General features: G+C 39.9%; 1 protein-coding gene across 1 annotated transcript in view; it reads left to right on the top strand.

Annotated features, from left to right (window-relative positions):
• pcxb (pyruvate carboxylase b) overlaps window positions 1-24932 on the top strand; it is a 253081-nt gene that overhangs the window by 201944 nt on the left and 26205 nt on the right. Inside the window, exons 17-18 of the mRNA XM_082151665.1 lie at window positions 12681-12925; window positions 21581-21760. Coding sequence (XP_082007791.1) covers window positions 12681-12925; window positions 21581-21760 — 425 coding nt within the window. The remainder of the gene's footprint in view (window positions 1-12680; window positions 12926-21580; window positions 21761-24932) is intronic.

Genomic DNA, 24932 nt, shown 5'->3' with positions numbered 1-24932 from the left:
AGAAACGTAGTTTGCGTATCATTTGGCCATAGAGCGCAGGGCTTGCGCTCTTCAGAAACAATCACAGAATATGATAGACCTCGTGTTTTAGTGAAACACACGCACTGGAATGAACAATTCACTGAAAACGCAACTTGAGTCTCTATTCTCTTTGCCTATGATGTCTATTATGATCAAGAATACAGTGAAAACAGTTATATTTAGTAATATTATTAGTTTTCTTTTTTAATGTATTTTAAAATGTAATAGATACATGTGTTGGCATTGCAAAATTTCCAGCATCCAATACTCCAGTCTTCAGTGTCACCTAATATATATTAGGTGACACTGAAGACTGAAGTATTGGATGCTGAAAATGTTGCAATGCCAACACATGTCTCTATTACATGTATATCAGAAATTATTCTAATATTCTGGTTTGGTACTCATGTAAAATTTCTTATTTTTCTTGTTATTGCTGAAAAGAGTTGTCCTGCATACATTTTTTTTTTGTGTAAACTTGATATTTTTATCAGAATTCTGAATGAATAGAAAGCTCAAAATAACATTCATATGAAATCGAATTATAGAAAATACAGTACATATATATCTGTACTGTCAAATCTATTAATCGCGATTATTCGATTCTAACATATAAGTTTGTGTTTATATAATATATATATATATATATATATATATAAATATATATATATGTATGTGTGTGTGTGTGTGTGTGTGTATATTGTATTTATATGTGTGTATATACATTATATGTGTGTCTGTGTGTGTGTGTGTGTGTGTGTGTGTGTGTGTGTGTGTGCATTTATATAAAATTATAATAACATATACACACATATATTATATAAACAGAAACTTTTATTTTAGAATCAATTAATCATGATTAATCGATTTGACAGCACTAATATATATATATATATATATATATATATATATATATACACCCACACACACACAATTTGTCAGCTTTGTATTATATTTTTTTGCTTAATTCCAATAATGTCATGGCACAGCAACAGTTTGAAAATATTGAATAACAAACATTAAGTCAAACGTTAACATTTTCATAGATTGTCTTTTTGGCCTAGGTCAGTACATGTGCAGTTTTCATTCAACAGGTTGACCATGGTCAGTTGATTCGGCCTAAGAGACAGTCAGGCTCAATTGATTAATGATGTCTAATTAGTCAAGTCGCTGAGCTCATTAATCAAGGGACTCAGCAGGGCCTGTCATCAAATATCAATACATTTGTACTTTTATACAGTTAGTGTGCTGTAGTGTATGTGTGCTTTAGTGTCTGTGTAAGTGTGATAATTGCCGTGTTCTGAGAGGGTTGTTAAACAAAAGGAATGTGTTGACACACACTGGACAAAGACTAATGACAGCAAAAAAAAAAAGAGAGGTAGATAATCTTACCTTCCCTTTCCCCCATTTTGTTTTTAACTGAACTTACACATTTATTTCCCCTTCCTCCACTTCATTACTGTCAAAGTTAAGTCATACCTTCTCTGCCCAGTCTTTCTCTCCTTCTCTTCCCCTCCTCTGTCCCCCCAATACGGTTCCTTAGAGGCAGAGTGGTTAGGTAATGGCCACTGCACTTCGGTTTAAAATTCTCCAGAGTCTAATCTTATGTTCTTGGACGATCTCTCATGTAACCACATCATACACAACAATCTGTCAATGTCTCTCTGTAAGCATTGAGATACCAATTTTAACCTGATGGGTGAAAGATGAAAAACAGACAAATTAGGGAAATAATTAAGAGCATAATAAGATAAAATTCTCTTTTTGACTTTGAGAAAAAATTGGTGGATTTCTGTTCACCCAAAAATTTGTTCTGCACAAATATTCGGTCCAGTTTTCTCATCGTTGCCTTGTCCGAAGAAATGCTGGCTGGCTGGATGAAAGTGAAAGTGAAAGTGACACGTGACGGCCAGGTATGGTAACCCATACTTGGAATTTGACCTCTGAATTTGTTTCCTCGCGGAGGGAGCTCTGGAGTGAAATTATGGTCTCAACAACCTTGGTTGAGAGACCTGAGTCTAGGAGCTGAGAACCCTCAGGACAGGCCCCGTCCCCGCAAACTCTCTCCAGAACTCCCGGGAGCAGAGCGTTTGGGGGAAATGTGTTCAGACGCAGCTTCGGCCACGTCTGCACCATGGCATCCAGCCCAAGAGGAGCTTGGTGACAGAGGGAGAACCATAGTGGACAATATGTCGTGTCTAGAGATGCGAAGAGGTCTACTTCTGCTCGACCAAACTTCTCCAATATTAGCTTCAACAGCTAGAGGTGGAGTCTTCGTTCCCCGTGCCTCAGCCCCTGTCTCGACAGGATGTCTGTTCCCTGATTTTGTTGCCCAGGGATATAAACTGCCCTCAGTGAGAGCAGCTTCCCTTGGACCCTCAGGAGGATCTGGTGAGTAAGCTTGTATAACGGGCTTGACCACAGACCCCCTTGATGCTTAATATAAGAGACCACCTATGTGTTGTCTATAAGAACAATCATATGATGAACTCTCAGGTCTGGGAGGAAGTGTTTGAGTGCTAGAAACACTGCCATCATTTCCAAGATGTTTATGTGCCCCAGGAGATGATGGCCCTGCCACAGACCTTGAGCCTAGCGACCACTCATGATTGCCCCCTGCCCGTGAGGGATGCATCCGTCGTTTCCCCTCTGGGAAAACCCCTTGGTTTCGAGCCACCACTGCAGGGGCCTCATGCACAGCAGGCCAAAAGGTAATCACATTGGACGCAGCTGCCATGAGACCCAACAGTCTTTGAAACTGTTTGACAGTTAGTGATTGGCCTAGCTTTAGCCCTTTTACGGCTGAGTGAATCGAACTGATATGAGCAGCAGACAGACGTGCCTGTATCGTTGTCGAATCCCATACCACACCTAGAAAAGTGGTTCTCTGAGCTGGAGAAAGCACACTCTTCTTGGCATTGAGCCTTAACCCCAACTTTCTCATGTGGGTAAGAACAACATTTCAATGCCGAACCGCCATATTCTCTGATTGAGCTAGAATCAACCATCCGTCTGTGTAATTCAACACGCAAATGCCCTGGAGTCGCAACGGAGACAGAGCTGCAAACTGTTTTTGAGGGGTTTTGGGGGGAATTTCGGGGTCACAAGGCTAGGCCAAAAGGAAGAATGCAATTTTAGTACGCTTCGCCCCCGAAAGCGAAACTCAGGAACTTCCTGTGTTGTGAAAGGATGGATACATGGAAGTAAGCGTCCTTGAGATCTATCGTAACAAACCAGTCCTCGGACCTGATTTTTGACACGATTTGTGTAAGCATCTTGAACTTGAGCTTCTTTACAGAGCGATTCAGTTGGTGCAGATCTAAGATCGAATGCAACCCCCATCCTTTTTTGGAACAATAAAGTACCGACTGTAGTACCTGGACTCCCTGGTTGAAGGAGGAAAATGTTCTATGGCCCCCTTGTCCAGCAGAGCCTATACCTATTGCTCCATAACCAGAGCCTGCTCGGGGCCTACCACTGTGGGTAGAACCACGTTTAACCTGGGCAGGCGCAACCCAAACTGGCTCGCTGGAGAGCACAGAGGGAAAAGTGTCACCGTATAATGAGGTGTTAACCACTTCCCCCGGAGGGGACTGCCCTCAAAAGCCTGACACCACTGGTGTCAGGGCTTCTTCGCCAAAGCCTTCTTGCAGATATTAATGGTACTCAGATTCGTTTTATCCATCGTAGGCTTGGGCTGCGATCGCTGCCCTGATCCCCGGTCTTTCTGCGGGGGAGTATGGGTAGCGACGCTCTCATCTCAGCGACATGCCACGGCCTGACCTGCTGCCAAGTATGCTTTACCCACCAGCTCTGAAGTGGCTCTTAGGGTGCTTTCACACCTGCCTCATTTAGTTCGGTTGATTCGCACTAGAGTTTGTTTTCCCCACTGGTGCGGTTCGTTTGGGCAGGTGTGAATGTGGCAATCGCACTCGGGTGCGCACCAAAAGCGGACCAAACAAGCATACCGAGACCTCCTCAAAGAGGTGGTCTCGGTACGCTTTCAAACGAACTCTAGAGCGGTTCGTTTGTGGTGAGAACGTGATCCTACCTCGAACAGAACCAACCGCCAAAGAACTGCACATTTTTGGACTAAACCAGCTGCCGTAGTCATGAGTCACTGTAAGCAACATTAATGCACGCCTCCTGCTGAAGTGCCTTGCGATGCGCCTTCGACGCGTGCAGTGCATTAAAACATTATTTTCAAGCCGCATCCTCGCTTCATTCTCCAATGTTATTGTTTGCCTAAAGTGGTGTAGACAAACATCTACAAACCCCACGACCAGAGTTGCCGCTGTAACCAGTGTACCAGTGTAATGCAGTTAGATGTTATGGGAAGAAGGAAGTGGGAACCGGCAAACGTTCAACAAAATGTAATGTTGTAAATACAGTAAAAAGAGTATTATTGTTTCTATTTGAATACAGTGGGTACGAAAAGTATTCAGACCCCCTTACAGTTTTCACTCTTTGTTATATTGCAGCCATTTGCTAAAATCATTTAAGTTCTTTTTTTTTCCTCATTATTGTACACACAGCACCCCATATTGACAGAAAAACACAGAATTGTTGAAATTTTTGCACATTTATTAAAAAAGAAAAACTGAAATATCACATGGTCCTAAGTATTCAGACCCTTTGCTCAGAATTTAGTAGAAGCACCCTTTTGATCTAATACAGCCATGAGTCTTTTTGGGAAAGATGCAACAAGTTTTTCACACCTGGATTTGGGTATGCCATTCCTCCTTGCAGATCCTCTCCAGTTCTGTCAGGTTGGATGGTAAACGTTGGTGGACAGCCATTTTCAGGTCTCTCCAGAGATGCTCAATTGGGTTTAAGTCAGGGCTCTGGCTGGGCCATTCAAGAACAGTCACGGAGTTGTTGTGAAGCCACTCCTTCGTTATTTTAGCTGTGTGCTTAGGGTCATTGTCTTGTTGGAAGGCGAACCTTCGGCCCAGTCTGAGGTCCAGAGCACTCTGGAGAAGGTTTTCGTCCAGGATATCCCTGTACTTGGCCGCATTCATCTTTCCCTCGATTGCAACCAGTCGTCCTGTCCCTGCAGCTGAAAAACACCCCCACAGCATGATGCTGCCACCACCATGCTTCACTGTTGACACTGTATTGGACAGGTGATGAGCAGTGCCTGGTTTTCTCCACACATACCGCTTAGAATTAAGGCCAAAAAGTTCTATCTTGGTCTCATCAGACCAGAGAATCTTATTTATCACCATCTTGGAGTCCTTCAGGTGTGCTTTCATGTGTCTTGCACTGAGGAGAGGCTTCCGTCGGGCCACTCTGCCATAAAGCCCCGACTGGTGGATGGCTGCAGTGATGGTTGACTTACTACAACTTTCTCCCATCTCCCGACTGCATCTCTGGAGCTCAGCCACAGTGATCTTTGGGTTCTTCTTTACCTCTCTCACCAAGGCTCTTCTCCCCGATAGCTCAGTTTGGCCGGACGGCCAGCTCTAGGAAGGGTTCTGGTCGTCCCAAACGTCTTCCATTTAAGGATTATGGAGGCCACTGTGCTCTTAGGAACCTTAAGTGCAGCAGAATTTTTTTTGTAACCTTGGCCAGATCTGTGCCTTGCCACAATTCTGTCTCTGAGCTCTTCAGGCAGTTCCTTTGACCTCATGATTCTCATTTGCTCTGACATGCACTGTGAGCTGTAAGGTCTTGTATAGACAGGTGTGTGGCTTTCCTAATCAAGTCCAATCTGGTCCAATCAAACACAGCTGGACTCAAATGAAGGTGTAGAACCATCTCAAGGATGATCAGAAGAAATGGACAGCACCTGAGTTAAATATATGAGTGTCACAGCAAAGGGTCTGAATACTTAGGACCATGTGATATTTCAGTGTTTCTTTTTTAACAAATGTGCAAAAATGTCAACAATTCTGTGTTTTTCTGTCAATATAGGGTGCTGTGTGTACAATAATGAGGAAAAAAAATGAACTTAAATGATTTTAGCAAATGGCTGCAATATAACAAAGAGTGAAAAATGTAAGGGGGTCTGAATACTTTCCGTATCCACTGTATATTTAAAAAATGTCATTTATTCCTGTGATGGCAAAGCTGATTTTTCAGTAGTTATTACTTACTTCAGTCTCACATGATCCTTCAGAAATCATTCTAATATGCTGATTTGGTGCTCAAGTAACATTATTATTTCTGCTTAATGTTTTTGTGCTATTTTTTTTTTTAACTAGAAAGTAAAAAAGAAAAATAGCATTTTAAAATAGAAGTATCTTTGTAACATTGGAAATGTCTTTACTGTCACTTTTGATCAATGTAATGCATCCTTGCTAGATAAAAGTATACTTTTTATAAAAATTTTTTATCTTGTTTAGCCCAAACATTTTGGTAGTGTATCCCAGTTTCCACCAAAATATGAAGTAGCACAACTTTTTTTTAACCTTTATAGTAATTCGATTTGTTTCTTGTGAACCAATTTTTTTTATTGAGAAACCAAGTAAAAAAAAATAAAAAAATACTATATAAACTAGTAGAGTAGTCATTTGTTATGACCCATCCAAAAAATTAGATGGCTAAAAATACTAGAAATTGTGTGAGATTACAATTGAGTATTTAAGCAATAAGCCCCTTGAAGCCGTGTTTTACAGTGGATTTAGAACAGCTAAGGGGCGTTAGCTGTTCTAAATCCACTGTAAAACACGGCTTCAAGGGGCTTATTGCTTTTATAAAACATTGATTTTGATATTTATTTTATTCATAAAATAAACACCAGCAACAAAAAATATAACCCCTTCATATACACGGGTTTCTTGTATACAAACAATACCGGATGCGCGCGCATCCAGGAGGCAAAAAAACGCTATCTGTTATGCCGAGTTCTGTAATAAAAGAATAAAAGAACATTGTAATTAACGTAGATTTCGCATTGTTTGTAATTTTTTGTTGACTCAATAATAAACTGCAATTTCAGAGTTGGATATGTTTGTTTGTGTTTCATATTAATATAACATTATGTAAAACGTCCAACTGTTTACGAATCAAAATCCGGACATACTGTGATGCATGTATGAATTATCTTAGACTAAGTTATGTAATAGCCAATGTTAGCAGTGCACCATCTATAGAGCCCGAATTTGCTTTTATAAAAGTTAACCTTGTTTACGTTACTTCACGACCTGCAACATTTCATGACTGCACACATATAACGTTACTTGAATGTAAATCAAAGATTTGACGATGGATTATGTGCTGTCATGAGCACATACTAGAGTTTAACTGCTCAGCCAGTTATGAACTGTGAAAAAAATACGTTTATTTTTTCAAACAGCTATTTAGATCGCAAATTTGACATTTAGTATACCAAGTGTGTTGTATACTACAAGAGAAACATTCAAATAAATGCTGTTCTTTTGAATTTTCTATTCATCAAAGAATCCTAAATAAAATATGTCACAAAAATAAGAAGCTGCATAACTGTTTTCAACATTGATAATTATCAGAAATGTTTCTTGAGCATCAAATCATCATATTAGAATGATTTCTGAAGGATCATGTGACACTGAAGACTGGAGTAATGATGCTGAAAATTCAGCTTTGATAAATTACACTTTTTCTTTTTGAATGCATTTTAAAATGTATGTTCCAATAATATTTCATAATATTCCTGTTTTACAGTATTTTTGAGCACAAGAGACTGCTTTCAAAAACATAAAAATCTTACCAACCCCAAACTTTTGAACAGTAGTGTTAATTAGGTTTATGGACTGTATTGACTGGTTCTGACTTAGTTGGGATCATCACGGGGCATCGGTAAGAATGCATAAAAGTCCAAAAGTCCAATCACTGTTTTAATAGTAGGATCAAGCCATCAACATACTCAGGGCATGCATGAACAGATGCAATGTGATTTTAAGGGTGTGTGAGTGTGGTTTCTATAATAAAAACAGAAATATAAATAATCAGTTTACAGTAATAAATGATAAACATTTTACTCAAAAAGAATAAACACGTGAGGATACATGGCTATAAAATGTAAACAATTGACTATAAATATACACGTGACTATCGTCTTATAACCATATCTCAATCCAGTGTAATCTTTACGATCCACATAAATATGGCTTAATAACAAATGTAAATTGTAAACACTAAAGTAAACATATGGAAAAATATGAGTCGTTATCATTATTTCACTTATACAGCGCGCATCGGAACACACGTGCAAAGATAATGCACACAGTCATACCGCTAACATCAGCTTCACGGAAATCCGAAAACACTCAACATCAGAACGTTTCAACACATAATACAACAAATAGCAATATACACAAGATTAAAGACGGTATATGTGGAAATTAAACTTACTTTCAAAGTTACGCACACTCATCTATGGCTTGAATACACGCGAGCCTTCCACAGCTTTCAAGCGAAACATAAGTTGCGTCAAACTCTGGGGCGGGACTAAGTTACGACTGTCAATCATACACAACCCACCAATAAGAATTAACAGAGCCTTTTCAACAAGTAGTGTGGGCTATACATGTATTTCGAATAAGATATTTATATATATCAGGCCATACAATTGCTGGCCACTTCTTGTCATCCACAATCCAAAGATCGTCATGTATTGCGTAGGGATCCGGCAAGATCTCACCATTGCTGAGAGTAAGTTTTTTTAATATAATCGCCACGTTATATGTGTGCAGTCATGAAATGTTGCAGGTCGTAAAGTAACGTAAACAAGGTTAAATTATATAAAAGCAAATTCGGGCTCTATAGATGCTGCACTGCTAACATTGGCTGTTACATTACTAACTTAGTCTAACATGATAATTAGCATTTTGACTTAGCGACAACACCACCACTATGCTACTAGCCTAAACCCTTTACTCTGGTACGAAGACCGCGGGTCTTTTCTGCCTCCTGGTTGCGTGCGCAAGCAGTGATGACGTCGCCGAGAAATCCTCCACTAAGCAATATAGTTCCTCCACTAAGCAATATAGTTCCAAAGAGGTTGCTAAGCAACACATGCAGCAACAAAGAGTCACAAATGGCAGTTGCGCAGTAATACTAATGTAATGTGGTCACAGGTGTATGTTTGTTGAGTAATTTACAATGGCTTTGAACGCGGCTCAACCAATCAGAATCAAGAACTAGTCTGGAACTATCCATTTTATTAAGAGATGTATGCACTATATATCTTTTCTTCTTTTCTAGCACATGAGCATGTGTGTTTGTGTGTTAAGTACATCGTTTTTTTTTTATTCATGGGTGCATCTGTTGAGGTAATTGGTACACAGTAGACTTCTAGTTTCCTGAAGATCCCTTTTCCCTCTCATCACTCTCTCTTACTGTCATTGGTTTTCTCTCTAGTGTATTGTGCTGGTTAATTTAGTTGCCAGTGTAGCAGGCTAGCATAGGTAAATATTTAGCTCACTGTATCTCTGCCTGAGCTGTTAGAGCCATTTGTTATTAATGCCACACACACACACACACACAGACACACATTTATTGTACCAAGCTTCTTACATGCATCTTGTTTTCATCCTCTATGTTCATTCGTTTTCTTTTAATTTTATTTATTTATATTGTATATTTTTATCTGTATTGCCCTGACTAGCTGCCCTGCCATAGATTTGTGTGCTCTAGCTGAGCTCCATATTTGGCGTTTTTCTCTCTCTCCCCCTTCTCTTCCCCCTCTTTTCTCTTTTCCTTTATAGCACACATATTGTCTCCCATTTTTCCCTCTCTTCAGGCTTTTTTATTCACATCTTCTAATCTTTCCCTTTATTTCCTGTTTTCACTCGTTCTCTTCCGCCTACACTCATCTGTCCCTATGTGTTTGTTTTCCTTCTGCATCTGTAAGTTATTTTTCTTCCATTTCCATGTTTTTCTATGCAGTCTTCAAGCCCACCGCTTCCACTAACACTTCTCTCTCATATTCCATCTGTCACTTTTTCTCTCCATCTCTTGATTAAATGGAAAGACACATTCAGACTCACTTCCACAATCAAACCTTTTATCCCTGTGCAAGCTGTTTGTGTTCACTTTTAAATGTCTCTCTGCTTTGTCTTCAGTCTTCTCTTTTTCTCCTTCTCTCTTTCTCTCTTTCTGTCTCTTACACACACAAACACACACTCTCTCTCTCTCACACACACACACACACATTCTTGTACATCTATCTTTGTGAGGACATTTATTGACACAATTCACAATTCTCTAGCTCCTTACCCTAACCCTACCCATCACAACTAACTGCCTAATCTAAACCCTTGCCATAAACCTATACCCTTAACCTAATAATAACATTATCCCTAAAACCAAGTCTTGATTCCCAAATATCTCACAGTGTGATTTTGAATCTCGCATTGCGACTTCATATCTCACAATGTGATTTTTCAATTCATCACTTTATGCAACTTTGTTTTACAATCTGACAATATTTTGAGCTTTATCTCACAATTAACTTTTGATTATTCTGAGGTGGAAACAGGCTTCCATACTCACAGCCTTATCCAAGTTGGTGTTCTATTAGGTGGTCGGCCAGATGGTCTCCCAGTTATAAAGTACCTAAAACCCCTCTAAAACCATCAAAACAGACCAGAATAACCACGCTTGGCTAGGCCACCACTGGGGGTGGGGCGGGAGTGTCGGTCAAGTGTGAAAGTTGAATGCCACGATTTGTTTTAGAGCCTTGTCTTAAATCTGCTGTAAGCATTTTTCTGAGATTATCATGCATAAAATATCCCTAATACCTGACAGATATCACTGAAATAGGTGCCTTGGGAAATCACACATGTCTCTGTGACAGCGCAAAGCTCTGTATACAGCAAAAACAAAAAAACAAAAAAAACAACCAATTAGAAAACTGGTCCATACTCCACTGTCATTTATAGCTCATGCAAGCACAAATACATACTTCATATGTTCATAAATGCACAGTCATTTTGGGGTCATTTAGGGCCATTTATCTACTGTAGTGACACATTAGAGAATGATAGAGTTTAGCACACAATGTACATTGACATCGTTTAATGGATTGGTTACTATTGTCTATTGGAGTGATGCGAACCCAGCAGGAACATTATAATAGCAGAGAGCTTCTCACTTATGAAATGAGTGCGTGCGTGCGTGCGTGCGTGCGTGCGTGCGTGCGTGTGTGTGTGTGTGTGTGCGTGTGTGTGTGTGCGTGTGTGTGTGCGCATGCGTGTCTGCGTGTGTGTGTGCGTGTGTGTGTGGCCTGAAGACAGGAAAGATGACTCTTGTGGCATCAGGCTTAATTAAATCCACATTGATTATTACAGTCTGACTTTATGCAGGGTCTTTATTGATGGATTGATGGTGTGTTTTGAGATGTGTCAGATTAGGACAGCAATATCAGTCAGTCAAATGTTTCTAGCAAAAGAGAGAGAGCTTCTAACACGACCACTTAAATGCATCTAAAAGGACAGGGTGATTAATTTCACTGAATTAATACTTTCAGCCCAGTCATTTCCATCTTTAATATATTTCTGTCTTTCCTATGTTTTAAAAGACAACTTTACAGATGACTAAGTGACTCTATTCACAAATTACTCTGAGCAGTCACTGTCTTGTTAAACAGATTTGAAAAGGCAGTCTTGTGTCACAGTTTGTGAGAATATGAAATTCATATTATGAACTTTGAATAGTTATGGTTAAATAATTGATATAGCCAAGCCTGTGACCTGCACTTAATTTGCATGATTTTTGATCATTGCATTGCTTGTAAACATCCTACACTTAGTCTAAAAAAGGGATAATGTACAGTCAATACAGACCTCTGATCTGCATAGGGGCGATCATCACCGTCTGGCTGACTGTACAGTATACATTTTCCTGCTAATTATGTGGCTACTTACCAAATAAATAAACAGACATGAAATATTGGTTATGTTTTTCTATGTAATACGAGAACCAGCACCATTACCACAGCAGAAATATGTAGGAATTATTATTATTATTATTATTATTATTATTATTGGACAATGGTAACTTTTACGGTCAAAAATATTTATCATAATATAAATTAATTACATATTTTATAATATAAGAATGATGTATAACATTTCATAAAAAAAAAAAAATATATATATATATATATATCGAGCATTCCAGAGAGCCATGTAATAGAGCTCATCATTGCCTGTCCACATTTTACATTGCGTTGGTTCCAAAACATTTTTTCTTTCCATTAATTTTGACACTTGGGATTTAAAAAACAAACAAATACTTAACCAGCTTCGAGTTAATATTACAAACTTTGATTTGAAATAAAAACAACCAAACAAGAAATTCAGACAAAAAGACAATACAAAAAGATATATACAGAAATATAAGTAGTAAGAGAGTATAGGAAATTTGCAGTGCTTCATGGGAGTGGGCAGTCGTTGTAGAGCTCTTTTAGCATTTTGTTCACTGCAGTTTTATGATTGGTCGATATTTCTCTGCTGGATCATGTGCATGGTCTTCACCAACAATCATGCTGTTAAACTAATTATCTTTTTTTTTTTCTTTTTAAACATTGAAACAAAGGGGTATGTCTTTTTTATTGAAAATTGGTGTCTTATAATAATATATCATATTGTTTTAATAAGCTGTCTGAAATCATATGGCTTATTATATTACAGTGACATTGCAGTGTTTGTAACACTTCTCCTGTCACACAGGTGTTTCTCTGGACAGAGTGTTTGACTACAGCGAGTACTGGGAAGTGGCTCGTGGTCTGTACGCTCCTTTCGACTGCACCGCCACTATGAAGTCTGGTAATGCAGATGTTTATGAAAATGAGATCCCAGGGGGCCAGTACACCAACCTTCACTTCCAGGCCCACAGCATGGGCCTCGGTAACAAGTTCAAAGAGGTGAAGAAAGCCTACGCTGAAGCCAACAAGCTGCTGGGAGACCTTATCAAAGTAAGACCTCCAAAAATCTCATTTTGATTCCAAATGTGTCACCCACTCTCTCTCTCTTCCACAAACTGAAGAGTGTCCTTGAAGGCCAGTGCGAATAAATGACTTTTCTATTGGATTTGCTGTCATTTAAATTCCACAAGTATATAATCACAGCTCTGTAATTTTTGTTCCTGTTGGTTCAAACCTAACAATTAACTTAAAACATAGAAATGATCTGCAGTGTACCCTAAATTTTGCATGTAGACTAAATAACAATTTCATTGCGGGCGCACTTCATTCTTTCCTCTTTTCACATTAAAATAATGACACTTTACAAAATTATTTTACAGACGTTGGATGGATATTTCGATTCAATGGGATGAGCTGACGTCCTGTCACCATCCATAATCTCTGTGACTAACAAGAACAACTTCTGACACTTTCTGTCAAAGGAACAGTGTGATAGTGAGAGTTCTGGTTATCAGCTGATCTGCCATATAAACTGATACGAGCAGTCAGTGTCACCTGCCAATGTTGGCTTCTGCTGTGTTACATTCTGTCTCCTAAGGCCAAATAAACCGATCAGCTGAAATGTGTCTGGCATCACTTTGTAAGCCTGTTTATCGGTCCAATGGCGGTCTCCAATAATACGGGGAAGGTTTCTGTGCATTTGTCTTTCCTTTTACACAACACAACAAGATTAAATGAAATACACCTCGTTATTTCATCTGACTCCATAAATGAAAAAGGTTTTAATGATATCTGAGCATCATTTAAAGTGAGTGAATGTTTGATTATTCTTTTTAATTCTTTAAGTATATTTGACCCGTTCCAGATTAGGAAACTATGTCGCTCAGAGGTCCTCATGTCTTCTGTTTATCACGGGTCTCACGTTCACAAGCTCATCAGTTTTGGTCACGAAACAGCGGTAATTGCTATATTCCTGAGATCAGTCACATTCACATTTACACAATCAAAGATACTTTGGTATAGCCCCCATGGAATTGTATACACTTGAATTTAACTTAACATTTACTTCAGTAGAGGTATGGCCACTATTACAGATACAAGCTGACCAACATTACTTCTCTTATAATAGCTTTGGATTGGCTATGCCATGGCTTCCAACGTACACTTATATAAAGTAACATTAAATATAAACAGAGGTAAGACACATGCAAATTTAGATTGGTCAAGCAGCATTCGCTGTTTCTAAATGGAACTAATCATCACTAATCTGATTCAAAACTTGCGGGAACATACAAATCCGTTTAATCTACTTGGGAAAACAATTTCAGAGTCAGTCAGAATAAAATCAAATGTTTAAAATTTTTTGACCAGGTAATAGAACAATAATTCGAAATCCAATTCATAGAATAAAATCATCGGTTAATAAACTATAATAACAACAATTCGGAAATCGAGGAATTATAGAAATATTTACCTGGCAACGAAAACTACACACAGCGATCGTGTGGGAAGTCTACCTACAGACTCCTCGAACCTTTTGCCCATTTTCCTTATAAACCCAGATAATTCAGTATGCTTACCAAATGGTGGTGTCTGTCATTATAATTAGATTTTGGTCCCCTATTGAGGGGTTCACAACTGTGAGATCAGAATTTGTAATTGAATGGGTTCTTGTTTTACTTACAGGAGGTAGTTTGAATGGAGGATCTGGGGGAGGGCACACTTTTAAGGGGCACACCACATTTCTTATATTTTATAACTTCTTTTAGCTTTTCATTATGGCTGGGAGATGAGACCATTTTACCAGGCGCACTGAGACACTTTAAATGATACCAAGCAATCATAGTTACTTTTTGTACACACTTAACATTGCATAGGTTTTTAGTGAGCTTTAAGTGAGGAGGAGAAGAGAGGGGGAGATGGTGAGGAGCTGTAAAAGTGAGGTGTGAGCTGTACTCTGTGGTGTGTCTCGGATGTTGCTGTTACATATGCAAGAGAGAGTTCAAATGTTAATTCTCAGGAGAGCCTTTAGTTTTCTCGAGGGGTAGCCCAGACTTGCTGGCACCCGCCTTACACTTGCTTCAGTATTTTGCTCAATGCAATCAATTATTGGGTTCTCCTAATAGAAGTTTCTGTTTACCTCCATTGTATCTGCATGTGATTGTTATTCAGTTCACGCTCTTTATCTTGTTTTTCTGTCAGTGCATTCCTGCCTGCACTCGTTTTTGTTGTTGTTTTTGTTGTTGTTGTTTTTCACACCATCTCTCTCCAATTTAGTTCATGGGTTTGGGGGAAATGGGCTAGACTTTGGGATTTTGTGGTGATTCCATTTATATTCCTTTTGCTATTGCGCTCTCTCTCTCTCTCTCTCTCTCTCTCTGCCAAGGTATGTTCAGAATGGCATGCCACATTCTATTTTTAAAAGAAAAGTAGTTTGCTTATGCATTATTTATACTTTGTACAGTATATGGAATACCTGCATGATCTACATTTTCCAGAATTTTCTGTTTAAAACGAATGAACCAGGAGTGATAAGATAACAGTAAAATGACACTAAAGACATTACATTAGCCGTGTGTTCACCATCGGGCCAAACCATTCTCGTTGCTTAACCGTTCCATTCGGTGCTGATCCGGCCCAGCCGGTACGGATATGTTTTAATATGGTTTAACAAATGCGTCAGCTATTACTTTGGTAACACCAGAGTTTACAGACGTTATGAGATGTAAATAGCTACACACTATGAAGGATGATTAGATATTTCTTTTAATTGTATTATTAACTTGTGTTTGCGTCTCTCAAATAGCACACTTGGCCAGCTACAGAGAAACAGCCAGACAACAGACAAGTGACCAATCCTGAATGGTGACATCACCGCACGCATTTTACCAGCACTGTTAGCCAAGCGTGCTGAGAATTCCGGGCCGAGAACGGTTTGTAATCTTTCCATGCCAAACCAAGCTCAAGTGAAAATACAACTGGAACCATTCCTTTCCGTTCATAGAACTGTTCGGCCCTACAGTGGAAATGCGGCTATTGTTAAAGTTTAAAATAAATGCTGTTCTTTTGGACTTTCTATTCATCAAAGAATCATGAAAATATTGTATCACTGTTTCCACATATATATTTCAACATTGATAATAAGAAATGTTTCTTAAACACCAAATCAGAATGATTTCTTAAGGATCAATGGCTGCTGAAATTCATCTTTGCCATCTCAGGAATAAAAAAAAAAAAAAAAAAAAAATGAAATACCAAACAGTTGTATTGCAACTGCAGTTCAAATTGCAGTTTTTACAGTATGTTTAATCAAATAAATATAAATAAAACATTTAAAATCTATTTAAAAATATTTTCATAATAGGCAGCAAAGTGTATATGGTGCACAGTAAGCATTATGATAGTTTTCCATTCTGAACACAACCTTCATGTCTTGCTCTTCCTTGCTACCCAGTTTGCTGGGACACACACCAACACACACACACACACACACACTCCTCTAATTCTGTTTCTTTTGAAGCAGCAGCAAGCACTGACACACACAAACCGTTCTCTTGAGTTCAAAGCTCTCTCTGTCCATGCCGATGGCCAAACAGATGTACCCTGTCAGTTAGCCAGAGATACCCTGCTCATAACACAAGAGAGAGTAAACACTTCTAGACCTGTGTGTGTGTGTGTGTGTGTGTGTGTGTGTGTGTGTGTGTGTGTGTGTGTGTGTGTGTGTGTGTGTGTGTGTGTGTGTGTGTGTGTGTGTGTGTGTGTGTGTGTGTGTGTGTGTGTGTGTGTGTGTGTGTGTGTGTGTGTGTGTGTGTGTGTGTGTGTGAGCAAAGATTGAGAGACAGAAGCAGAGAGCTACTGAGATGTACACAGAAGGGATTACTGTACGTCAGAAAAGCAGTAAGAGGAGACACTGACGGGCTTTAGGATTGCTGTGTGTGTGTGTGGTTGTGTTTGATCCCCTCTTAATCCCGTCTCAGTCTCATCTTATAACACTTTCCCCGACAGCCTCCATCACAGTGGCTTGGCCTGACCGAGTTTTGCATTGTGTCTGGGTACTTAACAAATCCTCTACTTAATTAACAACCCATTGATTTCTCTCTCTATTCGAACTAAAGGCAAAAGTTGAAAAAATTTTCAGTAACTTAGGGTGGCTTCTTCATAATTTTAATCTTTTACAAGAAACATGATTTATTTTACTTCATTTTAATATGAAGTATTAATTATTATTATTTAAAAATATATTTATTTATTTTGCATGTTTTGAAAAATGCTTTAGTGCAGTCATCCAGGTGTTCTTTACCAAATGAATTGATGAAAATGTATTATATATACAGTATAATAATTCATATAATTAATATAATATTTTTGTTCCCTGTTTCCCAGCAAGTTGTGATGTAGTCGTGTGCAATATTGTTGGTTATTTAGCTAAACAGGAAGTTAGGGGTACGTATCATCATGATGATATTAAAAATGGATACTATAGTATTAAAGTTGACAGAATTCATTGGAAAAAAATAAAAGATAAACAACACAAAATATTTGAGAGAGAAGACCTTGCTGTAAAATCAGTCATTATTTATGTATGAATACGTTTGAATATGCATATAAACAATTAGACTAATGGAAATGAAATCAAAACTGGCTGATGATGCAGAGAAATAGCTGTATGCCACAGATGGGATTGTAGGGAGAGATGAAGATGGAAAATATAACAGGTGTGCAATGAGGATGATGAAGGAGGCTCTCGCAGCAGAGTAGATCACAGTGCCTTTTATGTGTTGAATTTCATATTTACATTTTGTACTATTCATTGTTAAATGCACACTACCGTTCAAAATTCTAAAGTTTGGAGTCTGTGCGATTCTTGAAAACAACATAATAAAATAGTATCCCACATTTAGCACACAGTAATTGAAAATGTGAGCAATACCCAAACTGCAAAATAGTATGGTTACTATGTTATTCTTTTTTCTTCTAATTTCTGAACACAACCAAAGTCTCAGACAAAGCAGGAGTTCTCTAGCTACCAGTCTTTAGGATTTGATTTAACATAAGCTCCAGTGTCTTTGACTTCAAATGACTGTGGCAGGATGAAGGAAACGTTCATGCTTAATTTAGTGAAATCACATTTGATTATCCGGACAGTTAAGTTTTCCTTTTACGGAGAGTCATTTCTCTATGAACAGTATTCCCTGGCTGAGATTTCTGAAGCAGAAGAGTTATGCAAGAGTCACAGGATTTTAACATTTTTCAAAGAAGTTAGCCTACTCATGTAACGGTTTGTAATGTTGACATTTATATGCATAAGAAGTTTTATAATTAGTCACATTAGGGTTTGGAGGTCCCTACTGTGTCATCCAATACAGTCCCAGCGGTGCTATAGAGTCACTCAGGGTTGTTGCTAAACCCTTTGCTCTGAAAAAGTCTTTGTACATGTCATGTCTGTGGCTTTGTATTTAAACAAGGATATTACCCTTGCGTAACCTTTGTAGGAGTCTATTACAAAACGTAATCCTAAATGTCACTCACATATCTTTCTTTCCTTTTTTGACCTATTCCCAACCATCCAGTTCAGAGTGCTTACAGTTTGTTAGTTTTTTTAATACTATGTTAATACAATGATATCCTCTGAAATACCTTGGAGTGCAATGTTAAATTATAACCACTACTATGGCACATATCAAAATATTTGATGCCATCACTGTACCACAGTGGCGAGGCCAGACATTTTAAAGTGAGTGGACCTTGGCAAAATTTGGTGGACCAATGGCTACAAGAGCTGCTTGTGGTCTCAGCCAACCCAACACTTCAGCACAACTTCTCCATTCAGCTAGGTTTGTCAACCATAACTCCTTCCAGGACAGCCAGGAATCTTGGAGTCGTGATTGATGATCACTTAAGCTTCACAGACCATATTACTACAATCGCCTGGTCCTGCAGATTTGCTTTATACAACATTAAAGGTAGGGTAGGTAATCCTTTTTCTAAAAAAAAAACATTCCAAATTTGTTTAAACTGTCTTTATATACCAATACATAATTAAAAATGTAAGTACTCTGAAAATAGAAAATATAAAAATCGAGTGACTGTAGACCTTTTAATCTGCAATAAACACAGCTCATTATTTCCATTCACTCCACCCCCTCCCTTCTGAGCTCCTTCCAAAGCCACGCCCCCAAAACACATGAACGCGCGACGCCAAACGCTCAGGCTGGAACAAGACGCATTTATTACCTGAGACGAGTGGAGAGGAAGGAGCGCAGTACATACAGTGACATCATGTCAGAATCACATGTAATAAAATACCTAACTTTATCACTATGAATATAAACAAATAAGATTTCTTTTAGTACTCACTATCAAGCTAGCATATCGATAATGGTAAAGTTTCATTCGGTAACGAGCTATATTTATAAGGCAAAACTAAAAACAGGTTGCATTGATACACGTTTTTCCATTACCATCAGTTACACTGTGATGAAGATGAATTTCGTGTAAGATTCATAACATATACGGTGTTTTGCATGTAAGAGTTTCCATGATGAAAACATTGTTGACTCTAATGAAGACTAACGTACACTCCGAGTCCGGAGACAAGTACCGCATCGTCGGTTCGAGGACAGGTCCGGGGTTGAGGGCGAAGCAGAGGAGGTCGTTCAAGAGCGCGGGCAGGGTCCGAGGAAGTAGTTTTTGCCTTGTTTGCCTTCGCTGACTGCATATGCAGGTGCTTTGAGCTGAATATTTCCGGGAACGGTGACATGTGATGAGTGCACGCAGGGCAGCGCGCGCAGTGGGGCTCGGGGCGGGCACGAGACATGAAGGCATCTGATTGGTTCTTTACATTCGCACCGAATGGCAGTGATTGGTCAGAGTTTTTACTGTCCTGCAGCTGCTACAGAGGTCTGATTTTTTTCATTCCTTTTTCTAAACACATAATGTATTGACTACTATCAGGATGGAAGGACCATTTCACCCAGTATAAAAAAAAGTGTTTCTGAACAGGATTACCTACCCTACCTTTAAGAAGATTAGACCCTTCCTATCAGAGAAGGCCACACAACTCCTTGTCCAAGCTCTTGTTCTCACCAGACTGGACTATTGTAATGCTCTTATAGCGGGCCTTCCGGCATGTACTATCAAGCCTTTGCAACTGATCCAGAATGCAGCAGTGAGGGTGGTCTTCAATAAGCCGAAGAAAGCCCACGTCACACCTCTTTTCATCAGTTTGCACCTGCTGCCAATAGCCGCTCGCATCAAATTCAAGGCACTGATGCTTGCCTACAAGACAACCATTGGCTCTGCATCAATATACCTAAACTCGCTAGTTCAGACTTATGCGCCCTCCAGAAAGCTTGTGTTCTGCAAGTGAATGACGCCTTGTGGTGCCATCCCAAAGAGGCACGAAATCACTCTAAAAAAAACTGCCCGTATCTGCTGGTCTAGGAACAGGTTTCTCTGTAATAATAGCATATTGGCAATTTGGCAAACGACCCCATGCGTATCTGTGTTTGTGCTATGGAGAGTGTCAATGGTTTCTATTTACGTGTTGATTTCTTGAAGCAGTGGCCAATCAGAGGTGCTTAAGTTAGAATCCACTCACCGCTCAAAGCACCAGAGTTTATATCCAGTGCTGAGTTCAATTCTTGCAAATCCTCTCATTATAACAAACAATAAAATTTTTCATGCTTGACCAGCGGCCATGTACACGTTGCAAAGTCTTGCGACTGACATCTGTTAAATTCATGTATTTATTATTGTCTTGTAGGCCTGTCTTGCATGATTTTTTTCTCTTTTCGCACAAGTTTTGCTGTACATAAGGTATTATTTCCACAGAGCGCTGTACTATTTATGTGAAAGAAAAATTGTGTGACATTTAACTTTTTATTCCTCTCCTTCTTCACTCCCTGTGTGTCTTCCCTCCTCTCAAATCCTCATGGATCTCTCATTTCTATACGGTTTTCTCACTCTCTTGTTTAGTTGTTTTTTTTTTTGGTTTTTTTTGTCATTTTCTGTAGAGGATGTTTAAAACAGATTTGAAGTATTGTTCTCTAATTATTTTGTGTTGGTCACATTTAAAGGAATAGCTCACACAAAAAAATTAAATCACTCAACCTTATGCTGTTTCAGACTTCCTTTCTTTCGTGGAACAATAGGTGTAGTTTTAGAATATCCTGAAAAGAATGGCCAATATTATGAAACTGAATAGAGGTACATGAAATTGGCTATTTATAAGACTTTGTAAACTAATCTTTCTTTTGATGCATATCTCATTGAACCCTTTGACCGGTATATTCTTCAAACCTTTTTATTTTGTGTTCTATGGAAGAATGTAAGTCATACAGGTTTAGAACAAATGATGACATAACTTTCATTATTAGGGGAACAATCTGTTTTGACCTTGTTTTGATCTGACCTCTCCACAGATCAATTCCTCTTTTGACTTCCTAATTTTTTTCTAGTTTGTTTTTACAGTTCATGCTTGCTTTTTGGGGTTTGTAGCAGTGTAATGTGAATTGATTATTATGCTTGATTTGTCTGTATAATCGTTGGTAAGCGTTTCTAGCTGAGGGGAAGAATTTTCAGCTTGTGGATGTACAGTTTATTTCCCATTGAAATGTGCTGTAAGAGTTTGTTTTAAAAGTTTCCAGAAAGGAATAGCTCTATATTGTATAAATTCTGTTTCTCTATCTCACTTTGTTTCTCCAGGTGACCCCCTCGTCGAAGATTGTGGGTGATCTGGCTCAGTTTATGGTGCAGAACTCTCTCTCTCGGGCTGATGTGGAAGAGAGAGCAGACGAGCTCTCCTTCCCTCTGTCTGTGGTGGAGTTTCTGCAAGGACACATTGGAATACCACACGGAGGATTCCCTGAGCCCTTCAGGTCAAAGGTGAGATCACACTGTTTAATGAAAACTGATGTAAAAGTGCAACAATATTTCTCATAGAAATGTTCCTTGGAGAATTCAGTTTTTTTTCATTTAGCAGACAACTTTTATCCAAGGCACCTATAAATGTGGACAAACACAAGCAGGGTTCTTTTATTATTATTATTATTATTATTATTATTATTATTATTATTATTATTGAGAGTGCTGTTGAGAGTGACAGTGGCTTTGTTTTTGAATAATCTCTAGCCACACATAGAGAGAAAGAGTGTGGGCGATGAGAAAATGAAAAGGTGAGTGGATGCTATAAAGTGAGAGGCAGTTCCTAAGATCAAGAGAACAGCTTTGTGTGAATCCATCACAAAGTTTTTGTATATGTGTGAAAGACAGGACTAAAGGCTGTGTAAAGCTTGTCCCTTGCAGGTTCCTTGTCACTAGTGTCTGTGGCGTTTCCTCCTCCTTGTGCTGAAAGACTTGCTGAGAAAAGAAACCAGATTGATACACTATATTGCACAAACACATCTACAGTCATATGGTCACAGGAGAGACTTTTGCTTTATTTTTTTAAATGGAGTTGTTACTGAGGAGTGAGGACAGACTTTTTGCAGCTTTTGCAGTTGAGGGCAAATTAACTTTGATTTCCTATTTCTCTGGCACACACAGAGACAGACAGACAAACCCTTTTGAAGCACTCTGAAGTCCAAAAATGAAAGATCAAAAGCTGTTTATCAGCACTGGCAGCATTTCCCTGTAATAGAGCTCAACGTGTGGCCTCACTGTAACAGAGAAAAATAGACAGAAAAAGACAGAGACAGATTTTACCATTTCATATATCGACTTTAATTCTGTGTCTTAGTAGGACAGATAAAAATATAATAAAGTCTGAATGAAGTCAATTAAACTTTGTAAGTGTGACTGACATTTGCAAACTGCTTTAATTAACCTTTTCTCACACGGAACCATGAGGTCACTTACTTTAGCTGATATTTTTGAGTAGACAAAAATATGACTTACTTCTCCACCAGGCAACAAGGATATTTCTGATATTCCAACGCATTCTCATCCTAGGGCATCATATACTGACGCTTTTGACATTTCGTCTACATCGAACGCACATGGCACCCTTTAGCGTCAATATGAGATGCACAAAGCTTTGTTCGGTTATGGGTAGGTTTAGGTCTGGGGTAGGGTTAGGGTTAGACCGCTAGGAGGCGCCTTCTGGCCCATTTCTATCTGCGTCTCATATTGACGCTAAAGGGTGCCATGTGCGTTCGATGTAGACGAAATGTCAAAAGCGTCAGTATATGACGCCTTGGGATGAGAACGGGCTGGATATTCCTGTGTAAATGTGTGATCATTGACATACATGTTCCAGCAATGTTGCGTGACGAAACGTCATGTGATGCATCGACCAGGAAACTATAAAGCACACCTGAACTAAACAGCGTCAGCTTCTGATAGGCTGAAGCAAGTCGATCACGGGCATTCTGGGAGTATGGCAGGGTGACGCAGCGCCTCTTACATACGTAACCGAGACGTTTCTTCTTTAAGGGAACTCGAGCTGCGTCGAAACGCTGTGGGAACGCTAATACCCACGCCGCCATAAGAGCAAGTGTCCGTCTGTGTGAAATCAATGTGCACATCTAGGCGAAAGCACCTGCGCCCCTGGATTGGTGCAGCCATATTCCTGGCTGAAGGCTGACTGGCCGACTCATAAGCAAGTGAGATGGCCGTGACCACCCACTTGCTCATCCTCTGCTTAGATGCCAGGCACTCCTTTGTGGTTACCCCAAAGCAAACGAACAGTGTTCAGACTTTCTGCACAGTTCTGTGGACTTAAGCATCTAAGGCCCTAACCGGCAGAGCAGATAAAGTTTCTCTAGGTCTGACGTCCGGAGGAGGACAGAAGGCCTGCAGTACTCAAGGTCTTACAGTATTAGTAGGAACCTTAGGAACGTAACCTGGTCTTAGGGTTAAGAACACCCCCTTACCAAACCAGGAGCATGCACGAGGGAGATACCGAAAGTGTTTGAATGTCTCCAATTCTCTTGAGAGATGAAATAGCGAAGAGAAAGACATTTTCAGAAACTTTCTCAATGGGCTCGAATGGAGCTAGGGAGAGGCCTTCTAGTACAACAGCCAAGTCCCATGTCGGCACCCTCGTGTGGACTGCTGGCCTCAGCCTCAAAGTGCCACAAAGGAAACAAGTTATTACTGGGTGTCTCCCCAAAGATGCTCCACTCAAAGGTGCGTGGTAAGCAGCTAGTGCCGCCACATACACCTTCAGTGTGAAGGGGGATAACCCTGCGGAGAGGCGCTCCTGCAGGATCTCCAGCACTGCACCCACTGGGCAGTTAACTGGGTCCAGCTGGTGCTCTCCACACCAGGAAGTGAAATGTCTCCAATTCAAGGCAAAACGTTTCCTTGTGGATGAAGCTCTGGAGTGGAGAATGGTCTCAACAACCTCAGTTGAGAGACCAGAACTTATGAGCTGGGCCCCCTCAGAGGCCAAGCCCACAGTTTCCACAGTTCTGGAAGGGGGTGAAGGATCGACCCACTCGCCTGACAGAGTAGGTCCCTCCTTATCAGAATCTCCAGAGGAGAGCCGTAGAGGAGAGACACTAGGTCCAGAAACATATTCGGGCCGGCCAGAACGGGGCTACAAGCAGTACACTGACCCCATCCTGGCGAACCCTTCCCAGAACAATCGAGGGAAATGCATACAGACGTGACCTCGGCCACGTGTGCACCATGGCGTCCAACCCTAGAGGGACTGGATGGCTGAGTGAGAACCAAAGTGGACAATGTGTGGTCTCTTGGGATGCGATCAGGTCGGTCTTGGCTTGACCGAAGTTCTCCCAAAGGAGCTCCACCACCTTGGGGTGGAGTCTCCACTCCCCGGGCCTCGGCCCCTGCCTCGACAGGATGTCTGCCCTCTGATTTAAGTACCCTGGGATGTATCGCTCTCAACGAAAGTAGCTTCCCCTGGGCCCACAGGAGGATCTGGTGAGCGCAGTCCCCCCTGATGGTTTATATAGGAGACCACCGATGTGGCTCCTCAGGTCTGGGAGGAAGTGTTTCAGAGCCTGGAACACCGCCAACATTTCTTGACAGTTGATATACCACAAGAGATGATGGTCCTGCCACAGACCTTGGGCTGGGCGACCACTCATGA

Source organism: Leuciscus leuciscus (genome assembly GCF_965113295.1).
Source record: "Leuciscus leuciscus genome assembly, chromosome: 2".
Classification (NCBI taxonomy): Eukaryota; Metazoa; Chordata; class Actinopteri; order Cypriniformes; family Leuciscidae; genus Leuciscus; species Leuciscus leuciscus.
This window is presented reverse-complemented; position numbering and strand designations above follow the sequence as displayed.